General features: G+C 41.9%; 1 protein-coding gene across 5 annotated transcripts in view; it reads right to left on the bottom strand.

Annotated features, from left to right (window-relative positions):
* The window catches only part of LOC148537665 (uncharacterized), a 259,972-nt gene that overhangs the window by 62,295 nt on the left and 180,265 nt on the right, over positions 1-17,412 (bottom strand). For all 5 annotated transcript variants that reach the window (XM_088460467.1, XM_088460468.1, XM_088460466.1 and 2 more), the window contains 2 exons: positions 3,710-3,877; positions 3,137-3,289 (listed from right to left, as the gene is read on the bottom strand). In XM_088460467.1, coding sequence (XP_088316593.1) covers positions 3,137-3,289; positions 3,710-3,877 — 321 coding nt within the window. The remainder of the gene's footprint in view (positions 1-3,136; positions 3,290-3,709; positions 3,878-17,412) is intronic.

Here is a 17,412-nt window from a genome sequence, read left to right as displayed (position 1 = left end):
TATTCATATGTTTTTCATTTGCCTTCTTTCTGCACTGAAAACGTGGTACAAGCTAAACAAAAACTTCCACTCAGAATAAAAGCTGCCTAACCATCTAACTGTAATTGCTGGCTACCAGTTTCTTTTGGATAATCTTTCACCTTCCTGGAGCCGTGGCCAGATGTGGATTTAGGAGTCAGAAGCCCTTAGGCAAACATTACAGCCCCCCCCCAAAAAACAAACAAACAAACAAACAAACAAAACAAGTCAGATACTTAAATACATACTTTATATATACACACAATATTTAAATTCCCATAATGGTAAATTATAATCAGGGCTGCCAGTGTCACCAGAAAGGGATCCTTGTATCTCTGGTGGCCAAAGCCTTCACGTGCAAACTACCATGGCAGCTCCGTGGGCACTGCAGTGACAGCCATCGACTGTCACCATCATGATCGCGTCACTGCTTCAGCTTTGTCCACATGAAGGGCTGGCTAGTCCGAACCAAATACCCTCTAGAGTCCTGACAGGTGGACAGCAATGAGGTGGGGGTCAGCCCCAACCTTACCCCCACCTCCCACACATCTACATCCACGGCTTTCCCCCAGTTGCAATGATGTGATGGGGAGGGGGGGGTTAGCCTGCTGTGCCAGCCAGTTCGGAAAGCCCCTCCGCAGTGACTGCGTGCTAAATGTGTGACAGACAGTGGCAGCTCCAGAAGTGGGACTGCAGCGCATCCATAATCCAAATGTATGTAAAATGGTGCATACACACGGTCAGATTTTCTTAAAGATATGAACGATAACGATAACAATTGTAAAAATCATTCAATCGTTCATACCTTTGACATGTTGGGGATGTATCAACCAACGATGCGCGTTCCCGCATGTCAGCTAACGATATCTGACATCGACTGTGTTTGCAGTATGATTTTGACGATTTCATTCATATTAATTAATGTCAATAATCGTTCATCGTTGATAAAATCAGTCAAATCGATGTTAAAATCGTTCATCAATAACGATGATCTAGCAAATCTGACCGTGCGTATGCACCATAACATTGCGACACAGGACACCTGGGCTTGTGCTAATTGGGCCCTAGGGGACTGGGAACATGTCATGGTCTGATGAGTCATGGTTCCAGTTGTTTTGGGTTGATGGGCGGGTTCAGGTTTGGCGCAGACCCCATAAAGTCATGAATCCCAGTTGTCATCAGAGCATCGCGCAGGCTGGTTCCATAATGGTGTGGGATGTGTTCACGTGGCATGGGTTGGGCCCACTGGTCTGTCTGGACACATCATTGACCGGTAACCACTATGTTGCATTGCGTGGTTACCATTTGCAGCCTTTCACCTACCCCACAATGATAGAAAAATCCAGCAGGATAATGCACCATGTCATCAGTCCCAAGTTGTCCAGAATTGGTTTCAAGAGCATTCTGGAGAGTTCAGATGAATGGATTGGCCACCAAGTTTGCTCGACATGAGCACATTTATGGGATGAGGTTGAGAGGTCCATTCGCACCCAAGATCCTGCACCTACAAATATCAGGTAGAGCTGTGGGAAGCTATCCAGACAGCATGGGTCAACATCTCTCCAGAGGTTTTCCGTCCACTTGTGGAATCAATGACACATCAAGTTGTCTCACTTTACCGGGCTAGAAGGGGTCTATGCTATACTAGGCATCTATTCCATGACTTTTACAGAGAGAGGGAGAGGGGGAGAAGGAGAGGGAGAAGGAGAGAGGGAGAGGGAGAAGGAGTGTGAGTGAGTGTATGTTTGTCTAGATTTCCTCAACCTTAGATACACCTGGGTTAGTTGCTCCTGTTTCGTGGACTTACAGGAAAGGAATGGGATTGATGTGATCCTCCATGCAGAACAAATTATGGGCAAAATTTAATAGGGTCCGAGTTTACAAAATATGCGTGTTTAGTGCTAAACTCGCACATTTTGTAAACTCGGCCAATGTAATAGGGTCCAAGAACATGCCAACTTGCATGTATCTCGAACTCTCACAATTTGCAATGGCAAAACTCGTATCCAGTTGTTTTACTATTGTGAGGATACAACTCCGGTAATGTAACAGAGTGCGAGTTTTTAACACGCACGCTATTATAACCCTAAAACTCGTAAAATAATAAACCTGCTTCAGGCTAGCGACTATAGCTTGAGCAGGTCCAATTTACACAGAAACATGCACAGATCAGCGAGATCCATGAAGGCTTCTGTGTTTAAAAAAACAAACAAAAAAAAAAACACATGAAAATACAGGGGATTCCTATTAATTTTGTCCACTGTGTTTCTACAACCAGGAACGGCTCAATGAGCCCGGTGCTGGTTGATGAAAATACAGGGGAACCCTACGTTTTTTCTCCTGTATTTTCAAAATGAGGAACGGTTCAATAAAGCCTGGCGCTGGTTGTACTTTTAGAAGGGGACTCCATGTAACTTTTTAAAAAACATTTTATTTTTTTTTACACATAAGCCTTCACGGATATCACTGATCTGTGAAGACTTCTTTAAAACTTGTAATGCAACTTTCATTACAAGGTCCAAGGTTTGAGTTTTCATACGAGAAAACCCGCACAATGTAATAGCCTCAAACTCATATATTTGTAGGCTATTACATTTGGCGAGTTGTGGGACAAACTCGGACCTGTAAATGTGTGAGAAGGTCCGAGTTTGTCCTGCAGAATAAACTCGGACCCTATTAGATTTACCCCTATATATTCATATTGGGCATTTGTATATGTTTTGTAAACACATTTTTAAAGAGAAAAAAAGGATGCTCTAATTCGCCATTGGTTCAAGATGGTAAAGTGCAACGGAATATGCTGGCATTGTAATAAATGTTAAATACTGAAATAACAATATGTCTAATATAGCTAGCATTTTAAGCTCAGTAAATTTCATCAACTAACACATCATAGTAAACACTTTGAAATTCGAGGATTGTGGCCAATAACAAACATTGTAAGTAAGAGAACAGAAACATTGATTTCAAGATACTATGGAGGAGATTAACGAAAGCTTGAAGAGAGCTAAAGTAGAGAGAGATAAAGTACCAATCAATCAGCTTATAACTGTCACGTACTCCACTTTCTCTCTCACCAAGCTTTCATAAATCTCTCCCTATGTTACCTGTAACTTACCACAGATATGGTGTTTTTCAGAGCATTGTCATTCTTTAGAGTACCATATTGTTTCTTCAGAAGGAACATGTCTTCCACGCCTTTTTTCCGAACGTCATTGATGAGTTCAGTCACGTGTTTGCTCATATTGAGGTGGTATTCGTCTATTTTACACTGAAACAAAAAGTAGGCATGTTGTGGCAGGAAAGATGTGCAGCAATGTCAGTAGGTTCAGTTACTCATAAGTAGAACTATTTAGTTGTAGTTACACCATTGAGAACAGCACAAGCTGTGTATAGAAGGGAGGGAACACAACAGTAGTGTTTATAGTATGTGGCGTGTATTGTACAATGCTGTGTTCACTTCCGTCTAGTAAGTAATTCATTTTTAGATTAACAAGCCCCTTAAAGGTTAATTCATAAGGGTTATTTATGAGTAGGACTCACTTTGAGCATAGCTAAAGCACAACTGCTCTGACATCACAAGTACTAGGACAAAAGGCTTGTTTTACTGAAATGCTTAAGGAACATAAGTGACATGTTTAGGGAACATACAGATTACTTAAAAAGTATGTATGGACAAGACTGTATTCACCTTTAGGGATACGCATGTAGCAAAGAGAGTCCTCACTAAGGCTTCATATTCATCCTGAACCTGCTTCTTGACCACTGCTGCAGCAGCATTGGTTTCCTCTTCTACATCTTGAAGCTTGGCTCTCAGTGCGGTTATTTCAATAATGAGCTCATGGCTCATGTCAGCAGTCTAAATGGAATAAAGATATCTCATGGAATAAAGATATCATCTGAAATTGAAAATATCATCAAACTTTGTCGGTGTTGGGTTTCATCAGAATCTAACAACTCATGTCGGAATTATACTCCACATATCCTGATTCCACTGACTTGATTTTGTTGACCCTTAAGTTTATACATTGAAAACACTCACTTGGCTGTAGCCAACAATTAATACAGTGATCATTTTTGTATTAATTTGTCTGACTAAAGGCTTGAGCAGTTTAGAAGGAAAGCTCATGTGATTTGGATTACAGAGATGGATTAGTTATTATTAAACAACAAGACTGCAGCCATGATGCAGTGCAGGGCACCTTGTGGCTTCTGGGTGCACACACCAGGCTACACTGAGAACTTATATATTTCTCTATGAATCTTAACACTTATGAAGCATCAGTACAAATACTGGTAATTACAGAGACAATTGAAAACATTGTAGAAATGTATACTAAATGCATACTACTGCATGTTACAAAAAAAATGTGCTGATCCAATGTGAATGAGTCATTGTTATCTTGTATGTGTGATTTACAGTGTTTAGTCACGCAATTGTTATGGCTACACTATTTTGCACCCCCATTTATTAACTGTTTATATATATATATATATATATATATATATATATATATATATATATATACATACATATATACATATACACACACATACATATACACAGCAGGTAAAATAAGTATTGAACACACCAACCTTTTTAGAGACCATCAGTTGGGACTGACCAATCTTATATTAATTTGCACTGGCAAGGGGCAGGATTGCTTTCTAATTACTGATAGATTTCAGCTGGTGTCTTGGCTTTCCATGCCTTTTTGTAAATCCCTTTCTTCATGTGGTCAATGCTTTTTCCCTGTGTCATTTCACATTATTACACATAACTTAATTTATGGACATTTATGGTTTGATTTCTTTGCATGTGTGGATTGCATGGGTCGTTGCTGATATTCGGTGAAAATTTTATTAAAATAGCCCCATTACACATATATTTACTGAGAAAAATGTTGGTGCCTTCAATACTTATTTTACCCGCTGTATACATATCTACAGTATGCTATATATATATATATATATATATATATGTGTGTGTGTGTTTGTGTCATACCTGCCGACTATCTGGCTGCCTAGTAGGGGCCGTGACATAGGTGTTAAGTGCGTGGGGACATTACGGTGTGATTATGTCATTATGGGGTTGCGATGATCCAAATCAGCTTGAATGAAGCTACATAGGCATAAGAGACTAAACGCGTTGAGGACCACAGTGATGCCCGCTACGTGAACCTGCTGCATCATTTCAGATAAGCCTTTAAGAAAATACTTTAATGTAATTATGCATTTTTTGTGTGTTATGTGTAGTGTATGTAATAAATTGCTTTTTAAAGTCATATACACTATGAGAGTATTTTTCTCTCCCCACCAATGCTCTTACCTGGAGTAAAGGGCCACTGATTCAATAAAGGGGCGTATTGTGTGGATTCAAGAATCATTACTACATGCCTATTTATTGGGCCCACACAGTACGCATTTACTTATTTAGCAGTGTGCAGTGAATTTACCTAATATACTACACTATATGGCGCTTGTTCTCACTTTTATATTACATAAATCCTTGGGACCATGCAACAACAGTCCATTTGGAGAACGGCAAGCAGCCACTGGACTTTGTAGCAGCTGGACTGTGAGAAATAACTTGGAGGATTACTGAAAGTGACAGGCAATTTGCTAAACTCCACACAAATGATTTTATTCACATTGATTCAGGAGACCTGATTACATCTATAGGAGTCTTTATACCATACAATTCAATTGATAGGCCAAAGACCATTATATAGGACCTGATCCTCATTGAATGGTGAAACATATTCCAGTTCTCAGGACTTTTTTGTATTACACCATATATGAACTGGTTGTGACCTTAGTGATTACCCCTGATGAAGTCCCAGAGGGGACGAAACACATAGGGTTTTATGTCAAACGTGATTACAAAGCATTGAAGTCGTCACCTTGATGGGTTTAAAGAAATCACAATCCGCCTAATCTGGAAAGTGATATTATCTATGTTTTATGTAAGAAATTATTGTATTAAAAATACTTTTAATTGAAAGATTTTTATCTGATTTTTACAATTAATTGGTCTTCGGGCCACTGTTTTTGGGCGATTCTTTCTGTTGAATGGGTGTACTAAATAAAAACAGAAAACTACCAGGTATCCATAAGTATGACAGACCGTGTAGGACCTGCAGCAAAATGGGGTCCCGTGATGTGGACTGCAGGCTTAAATGCTTTGATCAATCCATGAACCAAAACCCCATTGTTTATGTATTATTGTGAGTGATTTAACAATGGTGAGTGCAGAGTTTTCTGTTTTTATTTATTTAAGCAATGTGGTCACAAGCCACTTGCACCCCGGGCCTGGGAATGGCGACTGCAGGTATGCACCCCAAATCTGGGAGTGGCAAGCGCAGTGGATTTCTGACTTTATTTGGTTAATTTTTAATTAACCATTTTGTGTTCATAGCTTTCTCATGCACCCCTGTGCAAGCTCATTTATAATAACCTGTGTCAGCTGCCTTTTTGGTAGTATGATAGAAGCTATGTTTAGTGACTGTCTTGCCTTTAAACGCCATAAGTTAGTTGGCAGGTAAGATTTAAACCAGGTAAAAAAAATTCAGTTTAAACTCTGTGATAACAGCTTACCAGGTGTCCATAAGTATGACAGATAGTGTAGGACCTGATGTGGGCTGCAGGCTTAAATGCATTGATCAATCCATGAACCAAAACCCCATTGTTTATGTATTATTTTGAGTGATTTAACAATGGTGAGTGCATAGTTTACTGTTTATATATATATATATATTGATGAAGGTAGTCCCAAATGACAGAACCTCACACGGATATGCTGAACCAAGTGCTCTGTTAATTTGTCTGGATGGCTAAACAGACAGCACATTTGTTCAGCACCAAACAGCAAAACATTCAAAATTCTGTGAACCTATTTCTTAGTAGGAATAGACCAGCTAGCTATACACCTGCCCCTACAATGCGATACACTTAAATACCTCTACTCAAGCACTAATTACTTAACATATAGCTGATTACCCCCTATCTGTGTTTCTAATCCACAGCTCAGTCAATTAGCACTAGATATCCAAATAAGTAGCGCCCCCTTTGCCACATATTAGCCCATGCCCTTCCCGCCCCTTGCATCACCAAGTAGAGTGTGCTGATTTTGCAGAGAGAGTATCTGCCTTTTTATGCAGAACCCCTTATCTGTGCTCAAGTGAGAACCAAAACATCATTGGGTCACCTTAGCATTGACCTCCCTGTTGGTTTGCATCCAACAAAGGTACATGTAATCTCTTACAAGTGAAAACTCTCAACCATGTACTGTATATAATAACACATGGCTCAATGGTCTATGTGATGGCCAAGCACTCTTTTTCCACTGTGGTATACTCTAATTCCCTGGGCAACATTTTTCTCCTGAGATAGAAAACAGGTTTCTCTTCACCTTCTTTTCACAGTACAGTACACTACACTAAACCTACACTAGAGGCAACCATTAGAAGAATGAACCTTTGGTTAAAGTTAGATGCTTGTAGCACCAGAGAGGAGCATAGTGCCAATGATAAATAAAAAACAGGCTGCTTCAGCCACCTCGGTCTACAGCAGCAAATGGGACAATTCTTCCATAACATTTCTGTTAATGGAGCTGTCCAAGTGTCAAAAAGACTTAAAAATCGCCTGTAATATCCAATTAGCTCCAGGAAGATCCATAGCTGACTCTTTCAGTGGCTTTGGTCAGTTTTGAACTGCCTCTACTTTGTCCAGCTGTGGTTCTACCTGACCTTACCCTTGGCTTCCTGCATACACACCGCACATTTTTCCGGGTTAACAGTTAAGCCGTTATCACGTAAAGTTACTGGAACAGCCTTGAAATGGGTTTCCCAATCTTCAGTATGGATGACAATATCATCCAAATAAGCGCAGGCGTTATGGAGTGGCAAAACCTTGTCCATACCTTGCTGGAATGTAGCCGAAGCTCCATGTAAACCAAATGGGAGGACCTTGTTTTGAAATAGTCTGTCTGGGGTAAGCAGTCTTGACTCTAGCTAAGGGAGTGAGATCTGCCAGTAACCTTTTGTAAGGTCAAGGGTGGTTAAATACGACTGCTGTCCAGATTCCCAACTAACTTACTGACCCGAGGCATGAAATAGCTATCAAACAGGGAGACCTCATTCAATTTGCAGTAGTTGTTACAGAAATGTAAGCTTCCATCGGGTTTGAACACCAATACAATTGGGCTGTTACATTCTATGGTAGATTCTTCCACAACATCCAACTATAGAATTTTCTACACTTTCCTTTTTATTGCCTCAGGGAAACAATAGTGTTTTACCTTAACGACTATCCCTGGAGGGGTGATTATGTTGTGTTCTATCATGGTGGTAACCAAGAAGGGCAGATAACACATAATGGTTCCGTTGCACCATTTCCTCAGCTTGTAGTCTCCAATTTGGTGACAGAATTGCCCTATTGGGACCTTTGCCTGTACAACTACAGTACTGATCAATTTCCAGCTCATGACATGGTTTCAGGAGGTTGACATGGTAGGTTTGGTCTTCCTTCCTCTACCTCGACCTTCCTTACCCTGTAATTGATTATTTAGTAGAGGCCTTAACAGTGAGTAAGAAGTAAACAATTTACTCTCCTGAGTGGGCACTAAAACCCAATACCTTGTCACCAGATTGGAAAGATCCAACTACAGCAGCCCAACTATAGTTCCTCTTTTGGCGCGACTGTGCCAAATGCACATGTAATTGTACTATTGGTGACATCTTCCCCAACCTCTCATATAAGCTGAGGCACAAATTGGACCACATTAGATTTTTTAGGACTCTGTTTTTCCTAACCCTCTTTAAGGATATCCAGGATACCTATTGGTTGCCTACCATACAATAACTCATAGGGACTAGATACATTTTCAAGAGTGGCATTGTGAAGTAGATCATATTAAAAAGTATTTTAATGAAAATTCCAGTGGTAGTCCTCACCATGGGCTGGAGAATCCTCGTCCACAACTTCACCTGCCAAAGATGCTGGGAGTTGGTTCATTCCCCAGAGTTGTTAACGCTGACACTTAGTACTACGACACTTTGAGGAAGACATTCAGGTGGACCCCTGAATCAGATTTTTCTTTAGCACTGAAGAATGCAGTCTCAGTCTCTCTGACTGACACACTGTTTTTTTCTCATATATTGTTAAAATAGACATACAAACCCATGGAAAAAGGCTATATCAGTGTCTACTACTCCCTCATTTAAGAAAAGTATTTTTCTGAGGGAATGAGAAATCCTTCAGCCATAATACCTGATGACCTGAAGTATAACTGTTCTAATCATTCAAGTTTTTCTCCCTATTATGGTATGTTGCTATCAAAAATAAATATAATATGGATTTCTCACAGGGATGCCTGTTAAGACAAATCTGTGTTATCATTCCCTGGAATTGCACATGGCAGGCAAATTCATCCTGTCCAGAGCTGACAGAACAGTTCCCATATTGAATAATCTTCAAGTCCCTCTTCTGCGGTAGATGGGAGTGTGAGGAAGTAACTGGGGCAGCTGTATCTTTAAAGTCACATTGAGCACTTAGGAGTTTTCTGTCAGAGATTGATGAAAGAAGCTATAGGGCTGGTTTCTCCCACAAATATAGTGCATATTTTTCTCTCTGAACATAGCAGGCTGTCACTGTGTCATAATCCTCCTCAGCTATTAGTTGTGGGAAAATAAATAAGTACTCTAGTATAAAAATAGATTCTGATCATAACGATCATTCTCTGAAGTAGGCGCATGTTCAAGACTGATGTTCTCACTAAAAATAAATAAATCAATTTTCACAGGGATGGCGGCTCAGGCACATTCACAGACACAAAGTCCCTTGATATTGCCTGTAGTAGGCATATACATTTGGAAACCCATTCTCTGAATAAGGGATGATGCGACTGCTGGCCAACACTTTCCTTCCTGATAATTTTACTTCAGAGTCTGAGGGATTATTTCTTTATTTCTTCACAGCTTATACCGGAGGAGAAAGATGATGATACAGTGACAAGCCTTTATGAGGTTTTTTTTTTTTTTTTTTTAGTAAAACTCCTAAGTGAACAATGTGACTTTAAACTAAAGACACAGCGGTCTCAGTTACTTCCTCACACTCCCATCTACCACAGAGGGACTTGAGGAATATTCATTATGGGAAGGACAGCAATGGGTTTATCATGAGAGTACACTTTAACCACTTGCCTGGCATGGTCACATTTTTCCGACCACACCAGGCAGTGCTCTATCTGATCTGGACGCTATATTTCGAACAGTCAGATGGGTGGCTGCAGGAAGAGAATCATCTCGCAGCTGCTGCTCTCAGAGGGATTCCCTCTGCTTATCAGTACCCTCCCCCAGTTTCTGCTGTGTTGTTGTTCTCCAAGTACCAGCAAGTGAGGGAAGCTTGCTGGGAACTGTAGTTCTATTGCAAAAGATAATATTTTTAACTCTTTAAATTACACTACACTATATCAACCTGACACCAACCACTCCAGAAATAGTTCGGTGCTGGTTATGGAAAATACCCCTACACTTTTTGTCCCTTGTATTTCCATAACCAGGACTGGCTCAGAGCCTAGTGCTGGTTGCACTTAATACAGGGGACCCCTATGTTGTTTCTCCCCTGTATTTTAGCAAGCAGGGCTGGTTCTGAATAGCCTGGTACTGGTTGTGCTTAATACAGGGGACCCTTATGTTGTTTGTCCCCTGTGTTTAGCACAACCAGTACTGGGTCTCCAAAGCCCGGTGCTGGTTGTTCTTTTTTTTGGGGGGGGTGAAGCCACGCCATCTATTAGTTTACATTTTACACAGGTTTTAATTATTTTTTTTTTAACACAGAAGCACAGACGGATCTCACTGATCCGTCTGTGCATCGGTCTCTTCAAGGGAGATCGTTACCAAGATTGGACCGTTAACAACATGGTGCGTACACACTACACGATATGCTCCCTGAGCGATATCGTGTAGTGTGTCCCTGGCAGGCTGTGCTCAATGTCGTTCATGACATTGAGCACAGCCGCTGAACGATATCATTAACGATATCGTTCAGCGCTGTGCTCTTTCCAACATTCCCCAACATGCAGCAACCTAACGAGGTCGTCAGATTGTGCTGCATGTTCAGGCGATGGACAATGTCGGAAACGACCAGCGGGAGTGCGCATTGCTGGTCGTTTCCGACATAAAAGTGCACGATTTGTGCACGATTACTGAGCGATTGCACGATTACAATGTCGTAATCGTGCAGTCGCTCAGTAATATCGCCCAGTGTGTACCCACCATTAGTGTCGGTAGGTTAGTGATGGAAACATGTCACTCCCCTGCCTGTCAGCGGAGAATCGGGCTGCTTGCTGCCCAAGCCCACCAGCTGTTGCTAGGTGGCAATCTCCCGAAGAACAATCCAGTTCGTCTCAGACTTTCTTGCAAAAGCCTACAATTCCTTTCAATGATTTAGCAGACCTAACTGGGACAATGAGAGCCCTCTCCAACTTTTTTCCACATTCCTCTTCTATGCAGGAACTCCCCAAGTCTCACTTTTTTCTTACAAACCTGTCATTGCTAGTGAGGCATGATTTACCTGTCCTTCCATGTCATATGATAGATTTCCAATTAGGATTCACTGCCAATTCCAAGCAACAGGCCTCTGATTGTAATGATAACATCAGATGTGTCTCCACTAGGATAGAAGGATTTCTCCCATCACAGAGCTATAAGAGGAGGATGGTCAGGGGAAGAATATAGCCTTCATATAAGTACTTTAGAACTGAAAGCTGAGAAAATTACTTTTCAATCTCTTTAACCTCCTAAGACACACAATGCTATAGGTCTTCTTTGGACAATATGACAGCTATGTCCAACATATACTGTATAGAATGGGGGAAATATTTTAATGTTCCTTTGCATGGAAGCTTTGGACATTTGGCAGGGCACCATAGAAAAGAACATAATTATAAAAGCAATAGACTTGCCTGGAAATAATTAACTGGCAGATTCCCTTTCCCCTCTTTTTTGACTACCTTATCAGATATTGGGGCTAATTCTGAGATGGGCGCTAAGTGCACATAGTTGAGCAATTATATGCTACTGCCCATGTGCTAAAATATTCTGAAAACCCCAGGTCCTTGGCTGAAACCTCCGTTGTGCTCTGCCTTCTGTCCCTGAGATCCAGCGTCTGAGGTGTACTGGGCACAGACAGTCACCATCTTAGATCCGTCTACCCTTGTGGTTGCCGCTCTACACTCTGATGGTTCGGTGCACTTCACTTGGGGCAGCAGACTCCTTCCCTGATGAGCTCCTAGACTCCAGCGGTGATTCCTTTTGCCTGCTGCCTCTTGCTGGGATCTTTCTGCTGGCTTCCTTCTCCCGAGGGTGGCCTGCAATGGCAGCGGCCATCTTGCTTCAGTGCCCTGCAAACTTGGAATCTAAGCAGCTTGTGGAGCACAGTGGCTATTATTTATTCATCCTGTAATGTGATAGATGTCCTCCTTTTCTCTGGCTCATATTAAGCGTTGCAGGTTGGGAACTGTTTATTGCTGAGTGCTGTGATTTTCTTCCTGGTGCCTTCCTCTGTCTCAATTTACCTACAGCTCTGCCTACTGTCTCCCCATTGTTGTCTCCGTTGTGATCTCCTGCTCAAGTGTCTCTTGCATGACCCAGCCATGGGTATATCTTGACATACATCAGGATCAGCAGCTTGACTGGAGAAATTTGCCTGATACTCTCAAATACCTTTACAGAATGACCCTTCCCCCCTCCGATAACCCAGCTCCCCCTCCCTTGCTAGTGCCATTAACACACCTCCCTCCATCTCTTCAACAAAATCTTTAAACTATAACTACAAGTTGACATTTCCCTGCTCCGGAAGGATCTCCTAAAATTTGGGAAATGGTCAGTGAGGCTCAACATTGCATTTAGGACCTGGAAGACCTTACTTCTCGGAAAGACAAGTTATCTGTTCTGTCCTCTCAGATGACTACTGGTAAATCTAAACTCTACATAGTAGGGCAGGTGTTGGAGGAATAATTTACATTTCGTGCGTTTCCTGAAGCAAGCCAAGAAATTCCTTGAGGAGTAGCTCATCACCACCTTCGGTAGAGATGTCTTCACTCCCCAGTACACAGTGGAGCATGCACATTGCCTTCACCTTCCAGCTGGCTCCTCCAGGGACACCTTCCCGGACATTTAAAGCCTGCCTTCTCCACTTTAAAGACCTGAACTGTCCTGTGACTTGTTCATCTTTATGGCCCTCTCAAATTTGACAATTACTCTGTTATGACATCCTGACTTTGTTATGGATGTTCAAAAGCATTGCTCTCAATTTATGAATATTTATTTTATCGCTAAGCCTGTCTGCAGAATGCACTCTGATATTCTTCAATTGTCTCACTAATATGACTATATATCCTCCATGTAACCTTGTGTGTGAGGAACTCCATTCCTCAACAGGAGAGACATGCTAGTTATAGCTTTTGACCTTATAAGCCCTCCCTTCTTAGTTTGATTTTCTCTTTTTAGCGTTTCTAAGCTAAATATAAATTTTTCTCTGGTTGACGTGGTGGTCCAGCTAGTTCTGCTGGCCCCCATGCTACTCAGATGTTTCATTGGGTAGTTATTTAAGTTGTTAGTTCCATTTCTGGAATTTGAATTCCATTTGGCTTGAATTGATGGGGGCTGGTTCTGAGCTTGTAGTTGCGTGGAAGATTTATGTCTCTGAACATGCCTCTTGCATGATCCCTTTCTTTTGTGGGACTCCTATAAGGTATTTCTTAGCGGTACATTCATTACATGGGTGGCTGAGATTAAGCATTTTAGTAGGCAGAGAGGTGGAACTGGAACAGAAGTTTTGATATTTAGAGTCTCAATACTTGGCCTCTCATCCCGCCCCTGACAGAACACTGCTGCTTTCTGCCCAATGGGAGTAGTCGAAGTACTTCTATGACAAATCTAAGCATAGGCTCCTGTTTTCTAGGCTTCTGTATTATCCCCAGGCTGACCTCAGGGGGCAGATATCTGGCTTAGGAGGAAAGCACCAATACGCCAATACCAGTCAGGGCTGTTTTAACAGATTTGTAGGTCCTAGGGAAAGTAATGCATTTGGGCCCCTACAATTGGACACCCACTGTCCCTCCCCCATTAATAAAATCAAGCCCCAGAATAAACACCCACTGCTCCCTCACCCCAATTGATAAAATCAGACCCCAGAGCAGATGCCCAATTGCCACCCCCCAATTAGTAAAAGAAGACCACAGATGTGACATAACAATCCCCTCCTGCACATTTAAAAAAAAATAAAAAATCATACCTCAAATTAAAAAACAAAACAAAAACCAACAACATTACCCCTCCTGCAGTCCAGCACCATCTCTCCAAATGCTTCAGTACAGTAAATGGCTGTCAGTACTCTGGATCTATCCACCAATCAGCCATCCATCATTCAGCATGTTGACAGCCACTCACTATCTAGGCTGCAGGCTGGGATACAGGTGAAAAATGCTGCCTGGACACTCTGATTGTCTGTAATTCACAATGAGAGTGGCCTAGGAGCATCTTTCTCTTCCTGCCTCTCAGCTGGCTGGCCTGTGCACAGGATGAGCGGCTGTTGAAAAAAACAATAAATTGACTGAAAAGAATGAGCGGCTGCAGACCTTTTTTATTTGGGGTGATAAGAGGGTCCGTGCTGATCTCTGTATACTGTCTAAATCCAAGGCCTCCGGGGGCTTGGCCCTTCCCAACCGTCGATTATACGATTTTGACTCTCAGTTTACCCAGTTGGTGTGCTGGATGTCACCCCAGTGGGACACTACTAGCTTTTTGGCTAAGCAGACTGGGTCCCCACTTACTCTGTTGCAGTTTTTACTTTCTAAAATTTCCCAGTACTGGTTTTGCTCTTCTCTTGTGCCAGGCCACCATGGTCTGGCATTTTACTCAACATTTATTTATAGGGGTGACAGACCCTGACTCTGAGGGTGTGGTATGACTTGTCGATAATCAGAAGGTTGATGTTCAGATTGTGGATAAGATTCTAAATGTCAACAGTCAGAATGATGACATGGTCATTAGGTCGACAACCAATATGTATTATTTATTATTTACCAGTTATTTATATAGCGCACACATATTCCACAGTGCTTTACAGAGAATATATTACCATTCACATCAGTCCATGCCCCAGTGGAGCTTACAATCTATATTCCCTACCACATGCTCACACACATACACACTAGTGTTAATTTGTGTTGGGAGCCAATTAACCTAACAGTGTTTTGAAGTGTGGGAGGAAACCGTAGTACCCGAAGGCTACACACGCAAGCACAGGGAGAATATACAAACTCAGCACAGGTAGGGCCATGGTGGGAATCGGACCCATGACCTCAGTGCTATGTAGAAATGCATTAAGGTCAACATGATCAATATGTCAGCATGTCAACATTTAACATGTCAACCCCAAAATGTCAACATGCTAGTGTTCATATTCTGACCTGTTGACCCTCTAAATGTCGACAAGTCGACCGGATATCTACCCTGAGCTGGGAGCGATCAACACGGACAATATTTGAATACTACAGTATATGGGGTCTCCTTTGTGAGACAACAGTACTCAGACGGTGTCTTTTACTCCTTAACACATTGTCTTCTAAGTATGGCCTTTTACGGATGCCTCCATCTTAGAAACGCTGCGTGCCCAGTTCTAAAAAGAAGATCTTCATTTTGTATGCAGACCTCAACTCGCGCATGCAAAAAAGGGCCACACCTTTGGTATGACGTTTGTAACAAACCAGATCCACATAAAATACATTTTGAAATCCAGATCCACATAAAATACTTTTAAAAACCACATCCATATAAAATACATTGAAAAAGTCAGAGCCACATAAAATATGTTTTAAAAACCGAACCGCATCACAGCAAAGTAAGAGACGCATGTGGCTCGAGAGCCGCGGGTTGGCCACTCCTGTTCTAGGCAATAGGACTGCCACCTAGCAAATGCGTCCATCCCACCCTCTCAAAAATTACAAAGTAACTTTTGCATCCTGTCGGTTACTCTTCCAATACATTTATTCTATTATCTTTTCTTACATTCACATTGACTCGCCGAGGGACTAGAAAACAACACATAGGGCTACATTTAACAACAAACCTTAATACCAGGGGCATATTTAATAGTATCACAGTGATACAAACAAATATGGTGTTTAACATTACTTACCTCTCCAGTGAGGTCCAGCGATGTCTCCCTTCTTGGCGGCATCCTCCTCACTGTTGCTGGCAGCCTACCACAGCCAGCATCAGGCTTCTGTGTCATGCACAATCTCGACAGCCAGTCTGCATATGTGCATGACACTTTTACCCAGCAGGGACTCAGCAATACCTGGAAGGCTTTGCTAATTGGGGATTTCTACTGGAGAAGGGGACCGATCACTTGGGACAAGGTGAGTATGTATGAGTGTGTTTTGTGTGTAATACACTTATGCTGGCACTTGTAGTTCCAAAGGGCAGGCACGCTGGCACCCCTAGTCTCACTGTAAAAACCACTAGTAGCCATTTATTATTGGGTTCCGGACTATAGACAGACAGTAATTAGTTAGACAATGTCTAGATAGATACCAGATGTTAGACAGTTAATAGTTAGACAAGGATAAAAGTTCGACACAGACAAAAGTCAGACACACTAAAGTAAAAAGTTCGACAGGTACAAAAGATCGACAGGGTCAAAAGTTCGACATGAAAAAGATGAACACAAAAATGGTCAACATTTTTTTAATTATTTTTTAAGATTAGGGTTAGGTTTAGGGTTAGGGTTAGGCACTTACTGGAGGGTTAGGGTTAGGTACTTACCCCCACGGTTAGGGTTAGGCACTTACCCAGACGGTTAGGGTTAGGCACCAGGAGGGAGGATTAGGGTTAGGCACCAAGGGGAGGGTTAGGGCTAGGGTGAAGATTAGGGCTAAAAAAACAAAAATAAAATTGTCGACCATTTTTGTGTCGCACTTTTGACCCTGTCGACCTTTTGTACCTGTCGAACTTTTTACATGTCTATCTTTAGTGTGTCTGACTTTTGTTTGTGTCTAACTTTTTTCCCTGTCTAACTATTGACTGTCTAACATCTGGTGTCTATCTAGACATTGTCTAATTACTGTCTCTCTCTTATACCACACCCTTCATTATTAATACTATTAACCCTGCACCCACCGACCAGGAGTGAAGAGAAGAGCCCCGGGCTTCAGCCCAGGCCTGGGGTGGTCAGGATAGGGGAGACCCCTTAATTGGGGGAGTCCCCACCTTCCCTGGGATCCTCAGCCTGGGCTGACTAGTTTGGGGTGTTAATGCTTTGGTCGGGGTGACACGGTGAAAGGGTCCCCTGGCTGTGGTATTACACTCCGGCTACTTTGAGTCCGCT

Source organism: Taudactylus pleione, unplaced genomic scaffold (assembly GCF_031769625.1).
Source record: "Taudactylus pleione unplaced genomic scaffold, aTauple2 ptg000046l, whole genome shotgun sequence".
Classification (NCBI taxonomy): Eukaryota; Metazoa; Chordata; class Amphibia; order Anura; family Myobatrachidae; genus Taudactylus; species Taudactylus pleione.
This window is presented reverse-complemented; position numbering and strand designations above follow the sequence as displayed.